The 18,730-nt window shown below is 38.4% G+C and overlaps 2 protein-coding genes across 4 annotated transcripts in view; one reads left to right on the plus strand and one right to left on the minus strand.

Annotated features, from left to right (window-relative positions):
• The window catches only part of LOC135687016 (cation channel sperm-associated protein subunit gamma 1), a 75,479-nt gene that overhangs the window by 16,097 nt on the left and 40,652 nt on the right, over positions 1-18,730 (plus strand). For 2 of the 3 annotated variants that reach the window (XR_010516135.2, XM_065203444.2), the window contains exons 1-5: positions 13,437-13,973; positions 15,506-15,675; positions 16,619-16,771; positions 17,476-17,677; positions 18,616-18,717. Coding sequence is in view for 2 of the 3 variants with exons in the window: in XM_065203444.2 (XP_065059516.1) it covers positions 13,743-13,973; positions 15,506-15,675; positions 16,619-16,771; positions 17,476-17,677; positions 18,616-18,717 (858 nt within the window). In the remaining variant the exon portion in view is untranslated. Of the gene's footprint in view, positions 1-13,436; positions 13,974-15,505; positions 15,676-16,618; positions 16,772-17,475; positions 17,678-18,615; positions 18,718-18,730 lie in introns of those variants that run through there. The other variant, XM_065203443.2, reaches the window with a different exon arrangement.
• LOC135687019 (junction-mediating and -regulatory protein) lies at positions 1,060-11,683 on the minus strand. Its single transcript, XM_065203446.2, has 8 exons — positions 11,138-11,683; positions 9,944-10,162; positions 9,559-9,703; positions 8,676-8,926; positions 7,145-7,608; positions 6,043-6,129; positions 5,017-5,112; positions 1,060-4,725 (listed from the first exon to the last, which is right to left on the minus strand). The coding sequence occupies exons 1-8, from the start codon at positions 11,568-11,570 to the stop codon at positions 3,973-3,975; spliced, it is 2,448 nt and encodes an 815-aa protein (XP_065059518.1). The 5' UTR covers positions 11,571-11,683; the 3' UTR covers positions 1,060-3,972.

Genomic DNA, 18,730 nt, shown 5'->3' on the forward strand with positions numbered 1-18,730 from the left:
TTATAAGCTTGAAGCAGCAGAAAACCTACTCCTAGCCAGAGGGGGTACGGTAATTATCTATTAAACACATAAATGGTGTGACGTAGGAAAGGTACTAAACATATTTACAAAATGGCAGGATGGGACCAGCACTTCTTTTCCAAGCAGTGGCGTCGCCAGCTCGAAAAAACGAAAACAAATTTTCTTGGCCACGTTCTTCAGATTCTTGGAAAAGCCTTTTTAGTATTTTTTATTTTATTTCAAAATGTTTTGGCAAGCAACTTTCTCAAGCAGCTTTCTTCGTAACGGTGGTATTTTTGCCAGTGCGAAAATTGAAATCGATCTGATCAGTCAGTCCACCTCCCCCCCCCCCAAAGGTTTTTCAACAGATTTCGAGAAATTAGAAAATTGACTTCTGGGAAGACATGTCCACTCGACCCTGTCCTTTGCATGAAATTTTACCATTTTTAAAATTTGTCAATGCTAGGCCTATCACATTCATTCGTCCAGTTTTTCCCCTTCCGTGTTTTTTCAAAGTTCTGCAACAACCCATGCACGTTTACACCGTTAACAATGGCTTTAAAAAAGCAATCATTTTTTAAACATACTAAAGCTTTCGTTTGACACTCTTCAAAGTTTGAAACGTCAGGACATAGAGCACAACTTTTCGCTTTGAAGAATATATACCCAGTTGTGATCGAAAGAGTTCCATAAATAGACCAGATAAATGTTCCATAAAGTAAATGCTTACAGAATCTGAGCACCCCCTCCCCCCTATAATTCAATCGAGAGTTGCAGTGTATACAGGAAAATATATCGCTATGATATTTTTAATTTGTATCCTTGCATGATGATGTTGGTTTGAAATGTTTTCACGATCAACACACTAAAGATCAACTAAACTCAAACAAAAATGATATTTTTCAGCAACAGCATATTCGTTACTATATAAATGAAAATCGGAATAGGTGATACTGAGGGTACTTCACTTTGTCAACATAAAAATTAAAGAATGACTTAAAAAACAAATGAAAAGAGGAACAACACAAACAGACACACGCTTGAAAAAATCTTCACAAGACAAATCAATCATATGAAAATATATGCTATTTGCAAAATTCGTACATAATACAACTAAAATCCTTGCCAAAACGCTTGAAAAACTTCCCTAAGCATTGCACGCAGCCGTACTTCCCAAAAAACCATGTTGGCTATTTTTATGTTTTATGCTGCTTTGTGAAGATGTGCCAAGTTGTGCCTCATTCAAAGACGCATAAAAAAATTTCAAAGCAAAATTGTTTTGGGGCAAGGGGGGTATGCAGTGTTATATTGCGTTTTTTCACGAGGCTTTGGCAAGAGTTGGCAAGGGTTGGCAAGGATTGGCAAGGGTTGGCAAGGATTGGCAAGGGTTGGCAAGGGTTAGCAAGGATCACTGGCTGGTGAGAAACATTACACGAAGTATATTGCGTTTTTTCAAGAGGCTTTGGCAAGGGTTGGCAAGGGTTGGCAAGGGTTGGCAAGGGTTGGCAAGGATTGGCAAGGGTTGGCAAGGATTGGCAAGGGTTGGCAAGGATTGGCAAGGGTTGGCAAGGATCACTGGCTGGTGAGAAACATTACACGAAGTATATTGCGTTTTTTCAAGAGGCATTGGCAAGGGTTGGCAAGGATTGGCAAGGGTTGGCAAGGGTTGGCAAGGATTTACAAGGGTTGGCAAGGATCACTGGCTGGTGAGAAACATTACACGAAGTATATTGCGTTTTTTCAAGAGGCATTGGCAAGGGTTGGCAAGGGTTGGCAAGGATTGGCAAGGGTTGGCAAGGGTTAGCAAGGATCACTGGCTGGTGAGAAACATTACACGAAGTATATTGCGTTTTTTCAAGAGGCATTGGCAAGGGTTGGCAAGGATTGGCAAGGGTTGGCAAGGGTTGGCAAGGATTTGCAAGGGTTGGCAAGGATTTACAAGGGCTGGCAAGGATCACTGGCTGGTGAGAAACATTACACGAAGTATATTGCGTTTTTTCAAGAAGCATTGGCAAGGGTTGGGAAGGGTTGGCAAGGGTTGGCAAGGGTTGGGAAGGGTTGGCAAGGGTTGGCAAGGATTTACAAGGGTTGGCAAGGATCACTGGCTGGTGAGAAACATTACACGAAGTATATTGCGTTTTTTCAAGAGGCTTTGGCAAGGGTTGGCAAGGGTTGGCAAGGGTTGGCAAGGATTGGCAAGGGTTGGCAAGGATCACTGGCTGGTGAGAAACATTACAAGAAGTATATTGCGTTTTTTCAAGAGGCATTGGCAAGGGTTGGCAAGGATTGGCAAGGATTGGCAAGGGTTGGCAAGGGTTAGCAAGGATCACTGGCTGGTGAGAAACATTACACGAAGTATATTGCGTTTTTTCAAGAGGCTTTGGCAAGGGTTGGCAAGGGTTGGCAAGGGTTGGCAAGGGTTGGCAAGGATCACTGGCTGGTGAGAAACATTACACGAAGTATATTGCTTTTTTCAAGAGGCATTGGCAAGGGTTGGCAAGGATTGGCAAGGGTTGGCAAGGGTTGGCAAGGATTTACAAGGGTTGGCAAGGATCACTGGCTGGTGAGAAACATTACACGAAGTATATTGCGTTTTTTCAAGAGGCATTGGCAAGGGTTGGCAAGGGTTGGCAAGGGTTGGCAAGGGTTGGCAAGGATTTACAAGGGTTGGCAAGGATCACTGGCTGGTGAGAAACATTACACGAAGTATATTGCGTTTTTTCAAGAGGCTTTGGCAAGGGTTGGCAAGGGTTGGCAAGGGTTGGCAAGGATTGGCAAGGGTTGGCAAGGATCACTGGCTGGTGAGAAACATTACACGAAGTATATTGCGTTTTTTCAAGAGGCATTGGCAAGGGTTGGCAAGGATTGGCAAGGGTTGGCAAGGGTTGGCAAGGATTTACAAGGGTTGGCAAGGATCACTGGCTGGTGAGAAACATTACACGAAGTATATTGCGTTTTTTCAAGAGGCATTGGCAAGGGTTGGCAAGGGTTGGCAAGGATTGGCAAGGGTTGGCAAGGATTGGCAAGGGTTGGCAAGGGTTAGCAAGGATCACTGGCTGGTGAGAAACATTACACGAAGTATATTGCGTTTTTTCAAGAGGCTTTGGCAAGGGTTGGCAAGGGTTGGCAAGGGTTGGCAAGGGTTGGCAAGGGATGGCAAGGATCACTGGCTGGTGAGAAACATTACACGAAGTATATTGCGTTTTTTCAAGAGGCATTGGCAAGGGTTGGCAAGGATTGGCAAGGGTTGGCAAGGGTTGGCAAGGATTTACAAGGGTTGGCAAGGATCACTGGCTGGTGAGAAACATTACACGAAGTATATTGCGTTTTTTCAAGAGGCATTGGCAAGGGTTGGCAAGGATTGGCAAGGGTTGGCAAGGGTTGGCAAGGATTTGCAAGGGTTGGCAAGAATTTACAAGGGTTGGCAAGGATCACTGGCTGGTGAGAAACATTACACGAAGTATATTGCGTTTTTTCAAGAGGCATTGGCAAGGGTTGGCAAGGGTTGGCAAGGGTTGGCAAGGGTTGGCAAGGGTTGGCAAGGGTTGGCAAGGATTTACAAGGGTTGGCAAGGATCACTGGCTGGTGAGAAACATTACACGAAGTATATTGCGTTTTTTCAAGAGGCTTTGGCAAGGGTTGGCAAGGGTTGGCAAGGGTTGGCAAGGGTTGGCAAGGGTTGGCAAGGGTTGGCAAGGATCACTGGCTGGTGAGAAACATTACACGAAGTATATTGCGTTTTTTCAAGAGGCTTTGGCAAGGGTTGGCAAGGGTTGGCAAGGGTTGGCAAGGGTTGGCAAGGGTTGGCAAGGGTTGGCAAGGGTTGGCAAGGATCACTGGCTGGTGAGAAACATTACACGAAGTATATTGCGTTTTTTCAAGAGGCTTTGGCAAGGGTTGGCAAGGGTTGGCAAGGGTTGGCAAGGATCACTGGCTGGTGAGAAACATTACACGAAGTAATAAAATGCAGAACTAAAAGTCATCATCATTTGCACTGCCTGCGTCCTCCTCATCAGAGGAATCTGCCATGTGCTTATTCATCTTCGCAAGTGTATTCCTAAGCATGCTTGCTGCAATGTCGGATAAACCGTTTTCCTTAGCCAGTTCTTTTTTGTCAACCTTCTTCAGCTTCACACCGGTTCGTATCATTGACATTATATCCTCATTTATATTTTTACTTTTCGTATCTTCCGAAACATTTTCAACATTTTTACGAAGATTTTGCCTTGCAAGAATGATCTGGCTTAGATCTAAGTTTTCACTTTTTTTGCTGGATTGTCGCCCGTCTGAATTCTTTACTTCCGATTTTGTGATCTTTTTTGTCACTTTCTTTTCAACTGAAGTGACCTGTGCCTTACTGAGCGATGGTGTTGGTGGCGGTGTTGGTGGCGGTGTTGGTAGCGGCGGTGGTGGCGGCGGTGGTGGCGGGGCCAAAATGGGTGGTGGCGGGACTGGTGGAGGTGGGGGTGGCGGTATAAATTGTACTGCCGATGACGAGTCAGTTTCATCTGCTTGGTCGCCGGAATTAACTTTCTCCTTGCCTTCTTTCTTCACGGTATCCTTTTTATTGGCTAGTTTTGCTGCTTCGTATTTGGCGAGAACTTTTGAAGCGACTACTTTTTGTTTTTCAGTTGAGGCTTGAGCTGGCGAAGCCCTTCCACTTCTTGTCCGCCGCACAGGCGGAAGATACCGCGGCGGTCGCTTCACGATAGGTTCAGGATACCTCTGTAAGATAACAATATCATGAAAATTTGCTGCTAATCTGATTCATGTACAGGGAACAAGTTGCTTTTATTGGCGATTTGATAAAACCAAATATTCAATAATATCTAATTCAAACGATTATCTTTAACTGTTCTATCCACCCGCATTTATATCTAGGAAACAAACTTTGCAAAAAAATTTTAAGCATGGAAACTCTGTTATCCACGCAAAGAACAAAAAAAATATAAAATTCTAACAAACAAAACTCTACTTTATAATCAGAAATATGCTCTAAATTTCTTAACAAGTTACCTGTTTATAACCTTTTAAGCGTTCGATCGTCTTCTTTCTCATTTCTTGGATGAAATCCTTCTTCTTCTCTAACTCCTCTTTATGTTTATCTCTCTTCTGAAACAGAATGGAAAATCACGTGAGAATGGAGAATAGCCTGTCATGACCTTAATCTTGGTTATAGTTGGAGAGAATGGTTCTAGCTGGTTTGAAAAAGTGCCTTGCCGAAAGATGCATTTGTGACACTGCCTTGGATCACACGACATGCCTTGGAATCAAGTGAGAATGGATACTACTTTGACCATAATTATTCTTAACACTAATAGTTATTGCACTATCTTATTCTTAACACTATAAAAGCTTCGAGAAGGCAGTTAATTATTATTAATTTGGATTTTTACCAAGGTTTTTCAAAAGGAAAGACGATGTTGAATACGGTGCTCAATTTGAATAGTTTTCAATGAAAATATTTTGTAATTTCAAATCTGGGACAAAACTGGCACAAATAGTGCTAACAATTTGGTGCTCAGTTTCCACAATTGCCAGTTATTGGGCCATTCCATTTTGCCTGCTGGATCATCTAGAACTTAATGTGAAGATAAACTAAACAAGGTAACAGCATTTTGAATATTGCCAATGACCACTGTACTTAGGTAAACCTGATTAAATATGTTTATAAATCAGCTGAAGATGTTGAGTTGGCTGACCTAGTTCACCAATCACTTTCAACCCACAACAAGTAGGGCAGCCAATACTGAATTAGAAATATATGTCATATTGGTAAAACGTATACATGGACTCTTGACTCTCGTCTACATGGAGGCTTTGATAAGTTTTTCTTATTGTCAATGACAGGCACTTAAATAGTCTAGAGGCATTGTCTTTAAAAGTACTGCTCTCTTTCTTAGGTATTTCCAGCTATCTCCAACCATCCGATCTCAATTCTCTGTTGGTCTTCTATAAGCTTTCTATATTGATGATAATTATCATCTTTGGCAGAAGGTGGAGATTATTTAATAAAATAGTTCGAATTGACAAATTCCTTACTATTTGGATCGAATGATGCCATTTGAAATTTTCTTCAGCTTGTTGCTTCGCGCTGAGCTTTCTGTTCATGTCGCCTTCGCACTTCCGCTATAATAAACATAGAGTTTTTTATCTTAGTTCAATATCTTAGTTGGAATAAACGATAATTCCAAATTCTTGATATATACTACTACAGCCTCCGTAATACTATTTAAAGAAAACTAGCTGAAATTTATCCGCAGGTGAACGCAGTATGAATCTTTAATGTCCTGTTCTTCCAAACAAATCCGTGTCTTATTCAAAACTGGAAAACGCATTCAAAACCTCACAAAAATATTGAAAACAAATGCAATTTGCTACGTTTGCGATATCATTTCCACTGCCATCAACATAACGAATGTTAAAATCACAAATAAGAGGTAGATTCCGAGAAGAGTACAGACAACGATGTCTGAAAATGCACTCCATTGCAACAAATTAGTAACTTTAAGAACAAAGAGATTAGGCTCTACCAGATCTGGCCTTACAGCTGAAGATAAAAAACAAACATGTCCCAGCAGATGATAATTTTTAAAATCTATGTTACTTTTCAATGTGACTTGAATCAACAATAGCAGAAACAATTCTAGCAGTACTTTACGAAAAATTGTTCGAAACTGCAATATTCACTTCGAAAGGCTTCAATTACATTAACACAGCTAATAAATTGGCAATATAGAATGTCGATTACTTCATTTATTATTTCAAATGTGAACTGCCAATTGGATCTTCAATGGGAACCATGGAATAATAAGTGCGAGGATGTTTCAGTGGCTAGGGTTGGTGACTAGGGATCCAAGGGTCTGTGGTTCGATTCTCTGGCATGACCGAACTTTCACTTAGAGTGAAGAGAGTCACCAGCTCTCTGTATTTCCAGGCGTATGAATAACGAGGTGTGGTCACAATGAGAGAAAGGACCAAGATACTGCTCGATAGACACAGCTCGATAATTTTCTAAAACCTACCTTCGGATGGAAGAAGAAAAGCAATGGAATAATAAACTTTAACGCCATTGTAATCGTTTGCTAGGTATTGGAAATAGGATTCTAGGATGTGTAACTTAGAATTATATAAAAGTAAAAACCTTTTTGTTTCGTAGCCAGGCTCTTTTGCGAAATAGTTTGCTCAACTTTTTGGTCAGATCTTCTTTTTTCTTTTGCTCTTCACTTTTTTCTTTATTATTTCCAATTTCCAATTTTGTAACAAACTCTTCTTCATCAACATTTTCAGGTTGTTCTTCAAATGTTTCAAAGAAAACATCCATTTCTTCAGCATCTTCTTCTGAAAAAAATTCTTTTAAAAACAAACGAAGTAGCTTTTCTTCTTCTTCCACAATCTTCAAATCAACTTGGTAGATTTCCGTCTGTTTTTTGAAGAAAGTTTTCTCTAACTTCCCTAATTCTGATTCCAGATTCTCGTTATCCTCCAAATTTATGAGCTCATATCGAAGTTTGGCCCTATCTCTTAACAGTTTTATTCTCTGTGAGCGAAGAAGTTGAGCTGATAGACTGGCCACTTCTTTGGATATTTTTTGCAACCTTTCTTTAGCTGAGGAAATAAAAAGTACCACATTAAATGAAATATCTCGAAGGATTGCATCACTCTTACATCAGGCACATTAACAGTCAATTTTACAATAAAAATAGAGTTTTAAAGAGTTAAATACAATTTTACATTTATTTAACCGAGTATAACCATCTTTATTCTGTATTTTATAGCATCTACCAATTACAGACTCACAAAAAAATATTTTGAACCAATCATAAAAAGTTTTGTTTTTCAAAAAAGGGGGAGACATAGCCTCTCGGTCATCTTTGGCCCAAAAATATGGCACGGGAAACCCCTGGCAATCAATATAAAACTTCAATTATTAACACAAAGTTAATTTGTTAATTCGCACAGCGGAAAACAAAATGGATTTTTCTACCTTATTCGAGTCAAAGAAAAGTCACCTAGGATAAGTTGAATTTTCGTTAAGTTGTGTTAGTGTCCTTGTAGTGTCGTTAAGTTGTGTCCTTGCAGTCTAAAACTTCTGCTGAACTTGAACTGCCAAGTCCAATTTTTGAAAATGGAATCTTTGTAGTCAGAACATGCCCTTTCTTCTATGCTAGCATATCAAAGCTTAGGTGGAATAAAGGGTTGTGGTAAAGGTGGGAGGGGGTGGGGTGAAGTAAGTCGACAGACAATAAAAAAACATTTCGCTCATACTTGGAAATCTTTTCTCCACCTTTTTTTCAAAAGCTTTCGATGATCTTTCTATCAGCTTTCAATCAACCTCGATTAAAAATTTACTTTAAGAAGCGTTGTCGTAGCGAGGTTGACTTGTGGTCCCTTATGTTGTCTTACGTTGAAATGAGTATTCTATTTTTTAAAAGGGCGTGGTCGCAAAAAATCCTATTGTCTATTTCTCTAGATTTCCCGTCCTCCACATTTTTCACGAGCTGGCGCCGCCTCTGTATCCAGCAGTACAACCTGTCATGTTTCAATATAATTCGAAATAAGAATAACACCTAAATATTTTTTACTTTATATCTCAACTAAACAAGCACTCAGACTGTATTATTACAGCAATTTATCCTTTTATGGGTGCTTGGAAAAGAAGATGAGTGTCAAACCTGAAGTGTTTTGGAAATCCTCCTTCCCAAATCTCATTTCATCATCAATCATCCGGTCTCTACACTCCATTAAATAGTTTAATGACGACTCAAAAAACTGCAGTTGAAGATCAAGCAAATTCTCTTCATTCATTGTCAACTGTTTTCTCATCTCTTCTGAATCATCAATAAGTTTCAATCTTAAATCATCTGCCATGTTCTTATTAAGGAGTTCTTCATTTGTAAGCTTCAACTGTTGATGAGCAACTTCTCTTTGAAAATAAAATTAAAAAAGCTGTTTAGAATATCATTTGTGCCCTGGCTGTTGAAACTTTGGGGATGTAGCCCTATTTCCAACTGTCTCTTGCTACCTTTTTAATAGATTTTTGAATGCAGTGGCCGTCTGCCTATTGGGACTAGTGGGGCATGGCCCTACCAAAGATTTCCAAGAATGAGTTTTAGCTTAAAGCTATATGCTTAAATTATGCTTAAATAGAATAAAGGCCATACCCCACTGTGATACCGCTTATTGACTTTAGAATGTTTCATCCAAATATTTTGGGATGCTAAAGACTTATCCCCCATGACAGGAAACGTTGCATTGTGTTCAATAATAAGCTATAACAAAAGAACCTTTTCTATACTATTGTTACATGCTTTTCATGTGTTAAGAACTTCTTTTGTTAGTCTTGATGAGCTTCAGTTTTATGTTGGATGCTCCTATAAAATTATGTTCTCTGCTTTCAAAAATAACCAGCTGTTCTACTGTGATCTCCACTTCTAAATGCAAAACGGATCACAGGATTACTTGCTCACTTTGCCGACCAATAAACGGATTCTAGCTGATTATCTATTTTGGAAACACCTTACCTACTGCTTTCTTTAGTGATAAAAGTATATCTACCTTAGATCAAGAAATGGTTGTCGGTCAAAATTGTAAAGTACAGCTTTGGCCACTTCTAGCTTTTCCATAGCTTCATCTTCTATTGAGTATAGACTAACCATGTCATGGATATTGATTGAGCCATCTCTCAATGAAAGAACTTCATCTGCAAGGAAGAGGATATGTTTAATGATTTTGGGCAAACAAAGGTCATAGCAAATGATAAGGATTGAAAATAAGAGAAAGGGTGAGGATAAAAAGGGTGAAATAAAAAAGCATTAGCAGTTTCCAAAAAGCATGCAACTAAGTTGCTAGATAGCATCTTGAAGTAATCCTGGAAACAGTATATTTCTTTTACATTATTCAAAACTGAAGGATATAACAGCCATGAATTGTTTAACCTTACCTAAGAATAGTTTTGCATCTTTAACATTATCTGCAAATGATTTTCTATTCAAATCTCCGAGATTCTCCAAGTACTCTTCCTCTGTCACTGTCTCCTGCTCAAAGAAGTTTTCCAGAAATATTTTATCACCAAGCTCCTTTCTAGCATTTTGAAGATATATCAGCATATCTGCTTTGAAATTTTCAGGAACATGGACCGAAGAGACAAAACTCCATATACCTAAAATAAAAATAAATTACAGTTATCCAAATTGTGAAGAAATCTTGAAGATGACAATGTTTTTAACAAACAAAAAAAGCGTTCCACAAAGTAGTACTGATTGATGAATTGTGCAATATAAGACTGTGTTTCACAATTCCTTTTTGCATATGTGATTTAGGTATCTGTGGTATCAGTTTTTCATCCTGCAAATGGCATTTTGGTATATGTCAAATTGTATCATTAGCATCTGTCTGTTGTCTTTAATCTCATTAACCCAGTAACTTGCTAGCTTTTGGTTAGTTTTAGATAAACATTTTCAGGGCCTCTACCTCTAGCCTGTAATTTACAGATGCCAGCTTGAAGTATGGCAGTTCCCGGAAAGAACTAATGCATATATAGTCATTACTATTTACAGATGCGTCCAATAAATCCTTTAACAGTCAGACCAATGACACCTAATTAGCATACCCAAGAGACCTAAGTAGTGTACCTGAGAGAAAAAAGTTGCTTTTTTGGACTCAAAATTGCAGAGTGAAATCTGTTGGAATTAATTTGTTCATAAAATCTTGTCGATTAATCTGTACAGTTGCAGCATAGATTTTTGTAAGAGTCCCACGTACACCCTTAAACTTCTTACAAACATAAGTTAAATATAAAATCCTGCAGCTTTTAGCCTGCTATTCTGCAACATTATTTATTCCTGCACAAGCATAAGAAACATGAAATAATTCCCAACGCACAAAAAAATACTTTTAAGTTTGGTACCTGTGCTCAGTCCTGCAATTCCAGTCAGGATCATTAGATAGGTAAATTTGGACACGGTGACATAATCTAACAGCAAAGCATAATCTAACCCATTCTCTTTTAATTCTGCTTTTCCGGGAACTCAACTCACCTTGAGCATTGCTGTGCTTTACATATTTAGTAATTAGTATTTAGTAATTACTAAATAGAAGCATTTAGTAAATCAATTAGAAAACAAATTATACTAGCCTCTAGGAACCAATGGCAGATTTGGCAGCGAGTCGTTCAATGAACTGCACATTAAGCAGATTTGCTCGTGTATGCTAATGAACCTGTCCACGGTAAACTCAGCAATGCAGGTCGATGGACCTGACGTTGTAAAAACATCATCACTTGACTTTGGTTCAATTTCCTCACTATTGCTGGCATCTCTTGGCTTGTGCGAGCCACTTAATTGAATGACATTGAGATCATCAAGCCAGTTCACGTCGAATTCCCATTCGCAGTCGTCAGGTGAGGCCTTATTTCGGTTTTCTGTACCACTGCGTTGCTGCTCTTGAATTTCTTCGATTCCACTTCTTGCCGTCTTGCCGCTTCCGTCAACAAAATCTAATTGTTTCCCCGACAGAAGAGAAAACTCTTTGATGGCTACCCAATCGTCGTTTATTACTGTGCTATTCATTTCGATGCCTGAGTTGGTTCAACCAGCCTTAGTTTCTTCGTCGACACATTCTTACATTTAGACGTGAAATGAAGTATAAACAGGCCACTCTTTTAATTTCGCCTCTTTTCCGAATTTGTTATTTTTGGAAGGCAGAAGGAATTACGCAATTACGCGATTCCTGCTCATGACGTAATCAATAAAAAGAGGGGCATGGGTGGGCCAAGGACAAGCGACAGCATCTCCCCCTTGCGAGGAAGCCGTCGAGAACAGCGTACTCTCGTAACCAGTTTTTGAAATTTTTCAGCGCCCCCACTACCAACTGCCCCTCCTTCAAATTTGCTCTGGATCTGCCCCTGAGTGATACAATTTTCGAGCTCCTTGTCCAGTTTTATCTGAAAATTCAGTTTCCCGTCATTAAGAAACTATACATTCTCTATCTCTTTTTCAAAATAATTCTTGCATATTTTCAACATTGATTTTTTCTTTAACCAAGCTGCAAGCATGTTCTGTTCAACCCTATGTACTCTATGTTGTTTTTATCATGCCAGTCCTTCCAATCTTAGAACAGCTAAAATCAGGAGACTTTCAGCGAAATTTGCAATGAAAGTCATCATCTGCTGATATAAAAAAAACCACAGAAATAGGTTAATAGAAAAACCACAAGGTTGATTGAACGATGTCGCAATTATCTAGACAAACGTGGTATAGTCGGAAAGGTGCTTATAGGCTTTTCCAAAACTTTGGATTGTCTGCCCCATGATCTCTTTATAGCAAAACTAGAGGCCTATGGTTTTAGCTTGGGTAGCCTAAGAATGCTCCACAGCTACCTTACTTCCCGTAAACAGCGAGTCAGAATCGACTTTAGTTATAGTTCGTGGCTCGATATCACATCTGGTGTACCACACGGTTCAGTACTTGGCCCTCTGTTATTCAATACTTACATAAATGACTTGATTTACTTCATTGAAGAGTCAGAAATATTCCACTTTGCTGACAATAACAGCTTGTTCGCCTGTGACCAGAAAATTGAACGAGCTAGTGATAGCTGGATTGGAAATCGATATACGCAGTACTTTAGAATGGTTTGCAATGCAATGCAATGCATTTGATAGTGGTAGTGGCATTGAGTCTTTTTGGCCATGCAATACAGGAAAGCCCAGGTTGTATGAGGCCCTAGGTTATTTGAAAGAAGAAGCTTCCCTGCGAGCGGAGCGAGCAGAAAATTTTGTGAACACGCCCTTTAGATTAGCCTAAAATATATTTCAGAATATTTCTAGCAGTTATTTTCTTGCAATCATTTAAAACATTTATGTTTTTTTTCAAAACATGTTTTTATTACATTTGATAAACTTCAGTCTTAAAATTTACATAATTACATTATAAGACCCCACAGACCTTGGCATATTCCTTGGAATCTTAGCAATAACAGGATTTATTGCACTATTCTTATTATCTATTTCTTTTCCAGTATTCTTTCTATTTTCTTAAAAACACTTTTTGCATTATGAAGTGCATTTTTGATTAACTGTATATTATTTTTATTGTTAACGCTGGTTTTAGTTGAGTTTTATACATAGATTGATTCTATTATCTCATTTGACTCTCGATTATAGTTCGTATTCATTTCCCTTTATTTTAAAAACATATAAATCAATAGTATTCAGAATATTTCAAACTGAAAAGTGAAGTAATTCATCACTGCACATTTTCGATTCATCACTGCACCTTAAATTAATTCTTGCCAGCTACGGTTTAAAGTAAGAACGATGTGCATGTATCTTATCTATTTAGAAATAAAATTTTACATCCCATCTTTAAACACAATTTCTGAAGAGTGAACTTTGGTTCGAAACCAATGGCGGAAAAATTTTCAAAACGGGAGACCCGCCAAAATCGAGAGACCTTTCCTTGCTTCTTCCCTTCACTTTTCCTCACCACTTGTTCCAATACTAATGTGACGGCCCACCTTAAGTGTAAATCCACCTTGTCAACATAAACACATAACGCGGGAAAATGAGAACGGCGATACCGAACCGAAGCTAAAGATTTCAGTTTTTCGTACTGCAAAATACCTTATAGACAATGGCATAAATTGGATTCATAAACTGTACATTTTAAGCTTGACTTCAATACCTGCTTTGTTCCAGATAGATAATTAGCTGCAGCTTTGGATAAGCAAAAGGAGAGGCTATGGAATTTAAACTACTCGTATTGACCTTGTCTGGGATCATTCAATTTCCTATTACTGCAAGTGTTTCCGAGAGTGATGGTGGATATCATTGGAAAATTGACATCGTAAGACATGTTCCAAGTAGCCTTGGCAGCGCCAAATGGCAATTTGTCAAAATGAAAGACCTTTCCTGTTCAAGTGACATATGCACTGATATCTACGCCAAAATAAGAGCACTTCATGACTCGCCAGTGAGTACCCTTTCTCCGTACCAGGATTGTTAACTTGACCTTTTCAAACGCAAACTTCAGAAATCTGGCTTTTTTCTGTTACATTTTAAATTGATTGGGCTTGGCTTTTTTAAGTAAAAATGTGAGACCCTGAAGCGTTTCCTAAGGGTTGTGGAACAGGAACATTCAATGAGTAGATCATGTTGATAGCTTTTCGAAGAGCATGTACTTGCGGGGTTGTCTCTGGACTTCAAATGACTTTTCTGAATGACATCAATAATTTTATTCAATTTGCCAAATTCCTTTAACTCTGTTTAAGGCTTCTCTGCTGTTCAGGGGCTTAGCATATATTTCATATTTCAAATATATTTTTTATTTGATTTGTTTAAGGGGGGGGGGGGGTTGCCCTTCAACAGAAGTTGTTTTTCAAGGGGGCCTACCAATGAAAACTAATTACAGTATATAATTGAAATACTAGAAAATAAAAGTATCAGTTGCCCCTACCGATTTTTGTAAGTAATGATTCCTAAGAAGCTAAACAACTATCATATGTTGCCCCGTTCCCCCAAGAGAACTTGTTTGAGACTACCAGGGTGCATTCCATGTACTTAGGCCCAAAGATCTTCGGCGTACAACCAGGTTTTTTTTGGCGTTTGGTGTGCAAACCAATAAAAATTGTTTAGCGTACTTAAAATTTTTGTTAGTTGACATGCTAAACATGAGGTCATGTACATAGTTAACGCAAAATAAAGGCTCATACACCACATTTTTCTCGAATAATCAATTTTTTTGTCTGGCGTAACAATATTTACAGTTTTACTAACTCAACTGCTTTTATATTTTTGACGTACCTAAACAAATGCCCCAGTGGACCCTCGGCGTACAGTTGACATGGAATGCACTCTGGTGAGACTACTACTGGTAGCCTGCCTACTGACAAATTTAAAATGGGACTTGTCAATTATTCAACAGAGTCTGCACTCAGTTGCATGCAGGCTAAATGCTGGTTTCTGAGCTTTTTTATTATAATTGAAATTCTCTGGGACACTATTTGACGACATTTCGATGATCCCATTTTCTCATATTGATATTTGTTAACAGGCATGGTCATACCGTAAATCCTCGAATAAGCCCCAACAGTCGAATAAGCCCACCCCCCCACGAATAAGCCCCCATCCAAAAATTCATTTTTGCAAATTTGCCCCCAAGGGCTTATTCTAGGATTTATGGTATGTTGTTATACAATTGTTATACAATTGGTCACAGAAAGCTACCCTCATCAATTGATATGAAAATGAAAAGCTATTGCTAAAAGGTGATTTGAGAATTTGAATAAATTGAGTCAGATGCAATAGAGAGCATTTCTTATGCATATTTCCAATATTTTGGCATTTGTAAATCTTAACAATAATTACTTAAAATGCTAAACCTCAAATTTCCTTGAATAAAATGTGATTTTTTCCTATTAAGAAACTGTGACTAAAAATATAATATCAGGACAATCTTTTTCATATTCCATTCTTGTATTTACGATCCTAAACTGCATATTTTAGCATATTGACAATGATGAGTTCAGTAGAGTTACTGCAGGAATGAACCCAAGAGTCATAATGATGATCAAAGAAAATAACAAAGAAAATAACAAAGAAGAGCTCCACATTGTTGATCCACTTGTAGTTGAATCTGATCACTGCATGTGCTTGCAGAATGCTACATTCCAATGGTAATTTGTATTTTCTTTATCTTTTGATGTGCCCACTTGTTGCCTGTTGCCAGAATACTTCGATTGTTGCTAGTCATGTCTATGGTCTTGTTTAAACTTGGAAATCTCATAGCCTGCAAAGGCTTGTTGCATGACTGCTGGGTCTTAAAAATTTGCTAACTGAGTACAAAGTTAGATGTATATGACAGCTGCATAAAACAAGGGAATGTGAGGTTGATTACCGTCATGTTGATAAACTAACAACACAAAGTTTAATGGAAACATTTCTTTTGATATGATATTTGCGTGCATACTGGTAATTGCACATCTTGAAAATTGAATGCATGGGACCATAAGTTTCTTGATCCATAAGATATGGGCCTTACAATTTTGACCAAGACCTGATAGACTTTGCAATATTATATATACTTGTGAAGGTGCTTGGGGTTGCACCACTGTTTGAAGAAGCTTTGAAGTTTTCATAAGACTAAGAATTTTTGAGGAAATTTGGAAACATCCCTGCTTATTATAATTTGCTGATTGCTCCATTTTCTGAATCCAATTTAGGCCCAAGATTTATTCTGATAAAAATTGGGGAGCCACAACAGGTTCCTGGCCAAGCCTCTTTTGTTAGATTTTGTAAAATTATCACAAGGAAGCCTCTGATTAGGATTGCACTGATAGTAAACTACTTACAGTGAACAGATGCATGACAGTATTACAGGCCTATTAGGGGTGCCAGACTCAAGAATGTGTTAAAAGGACATCAAGAAGAAATTTACGATTTCTCAATGAGCTAGTAGGGCTCAAAGTGGGTTCATGTAAAACGCTTTCGGATTTCATTGCTGTAATGGACAAACAAAGAGAGCCAAAGAAACATTTGACAAAGCTGTGTTAAACATGCCATTTAAGTCATCTAATGGTCAGGCTTTTGGCAATGGAAACTTCTTTCTACTTTTTTAAGGATCCTGTCAAGCTCTTTGCAAAGCAATTGTCTGTCTGGGACAACAGTTTGTGAACTTGTTTTCGCTGCACCAGTACCAATAACACGGTTGACTGTTTCCATCATGATAACGGTGGAATCATCAGAAGCCAGTTTGTTTATACCATCAAAGAGGTAGGTGAAGAAGCTATTAAAACTCTTAATCTTTAATCCTATTTTTTATGGGGGGGGGGGGGGCTCACCACATGAATAGCCAAAATGTACTGAGATCCGGTGGCGGAACAATAACCACGACGATTATTCAAAGTTTTATTAATCTTGGCTGCACGTATTTGAGGAGTCCTGGAATCTTAGCAGCATTTCAAAGCATTTGACCAACTTGCTTAGCAGAGTAGACCAGAAACGTTTCTTCCTCTGTAAGATACTTACATGTTTTAAAAGATTTCTCAGAAGAACAGCCAAAACAAAGTTGGATGTGGTAGTGATTCAATGCAGTTGAGCGTGTGTATGTCGATCATCGATGATTAGTAACAAAAACAACTTTGCACCTTTAAAAGTTAAATATATTTGCCATGTCTCGAGCATAATTCTCCATCAGGTAAAAAAGTTGGAAATAACTTTCAAATGTAAAAAAATCGTTATTTGATTATATTAATTAGTTAGTTAATTAATTAGTGGCTATGACACCTCCGTTTCATTGGCGGTCGCCATGTTTTCTCTACTCTGTTACTTAGAGTAGTTCTTCCTTTCAAAATTTGGGAACCTTGATAATGGGTACATAAATAATAGTTCTTTCCTGAGATCTGCGTAATCAATTCTTTGGAATGAATTCGTATATTTCTCCACAGCTGTGATCTGACATCATGTTATTTTTGCAGTATCATATTCTACAACACAATTAACTTTGTAAGCTTGGAAAGAATTTTCAACTTTGGGGCAGTCACTCCGCTGAACCGTACTGCCAGTGCACGGTTTTTGAAGATCAAACGAATACCTGAAAACAGCGGCTTGTGGGTGTTGCCAGTAGGAAAGCAACTTATTACAACATGCAGTGAATTCGAAGGAAAAACTATTGCTGAAGTAAGACATTTTTTTAAAGATTCACAGGCCGTGGCTGCCGATTATTTCTTTAACACAACAAAGGTATTTTTCATAAGAAAATCAAACTAGGTGCAGTTTGATCAAAACCAATTAATCATATATGATTTTACAGCCAAGTCACATTACTATTAATCATTCTATAAGTTATGCTACTCTGAGAAGACATCATGCAAAGTATAGCAGGGCCCACGCCGCCGGGGGGGGGGGAGGGGACGGGGTGGCCATGGCCCCCTACTTTTTTCTGAAGCAGGTAATTTCAAAACTACAGTCAAAGGTGAAGGTAGACTTGGTCTCCCCCCACTTTCATTAGCCTTGCCCCCCTCCCCACTTTCAATTTCGCGGCGTGGGCCCTGTATAGATATGTTTGTTTCACGTACATCCATGCATATACCTTCTAATTTGTTTTGACTTTATTTTGAATATTACATTTTCGTTACATATCCCTCTAAATACGAGAGAAATTGTCTGGTTATTTTTAAACAATCTACTACACAATCTTTCCGTATGTCAACAAACATGTCTTATAAATGCTTGCTCTCCTCTTCTTTTAGTAGCCTAACTTAGTAACATTAATCATTTACAATGGTTCCGTGACCCGTGGTTGCTGGCATTGATTCAAACCTATTTTTTTAGATGCTCCACAACACAGAGACCTTGATATGCTGCTCTTTAAATTTCACTGTCGCTGTAATTTATTTTTCGTGGTCGAATCTGATGAGTTTCGTTCTCCATTTTTACAAATGTGCACTAGTACCAATTTCCATCTATTGAAACAACAAGATGGTGTATTATACAACAACATCGATATTAATCATTTGCAATGGCATGGAACGGTCTAATGTGAAGCTTCGAATCGCTAGTTTACTAGTGCTTACTTTGAACATAAGGTTTTTTGTATACTATTTCTTATATTTTAGATAATATTACCAAAGCAATCACTACCAGAGATTTGCAGCAGTTGGGATGATGATGTCAGAGATATTTTAAGTTTACCCGATCGCTTGCTAGTTGCTACAAAGGTGCGTTCATATG

The sequence above is a fragment of the Rhopilema esculentum genome, chromosome 20 (genome assembly GCF_057945365.1).
Source record: "Rhopilema esculentum isolate cy_ngs chromosome 20, ASM5794536v1, whole genome shotgun sequence".
In the NCBI taxonomy this organism is placed as follows: Eukaryota; Metazoa; Cnidaria; class Scyphozoa; order Rhizostomeae; family Rhizostomatidae; genus Rhopilema; species Rhopilema esculentum.

Excerpts from the sequence above, each read along its gene's own strand:
- LOC135687019 (XM_065203446.2), bottom strand. The coding sequence starts at position 11,570 with ATGAATAGCACAGTAATAAACGACGATTGGGTAGCCATCAAAGAGTTT. Across the intron at positions 9,704-9,943 it reads AGATGCAAAACTATTCTTAG|ATGAAGTTCTTTCATTGAGA; the intron begins GTAAGGTTAAAC and ends TCTTCCTTGCAG. Across the intron at positions 8,927-9,558 it reads CAACCATTTCTTGATCTAAG|AGAAGTTGCTCATCAACAGT; the intron begins GTAGATATACTT and ends TTATTTTCAAAG.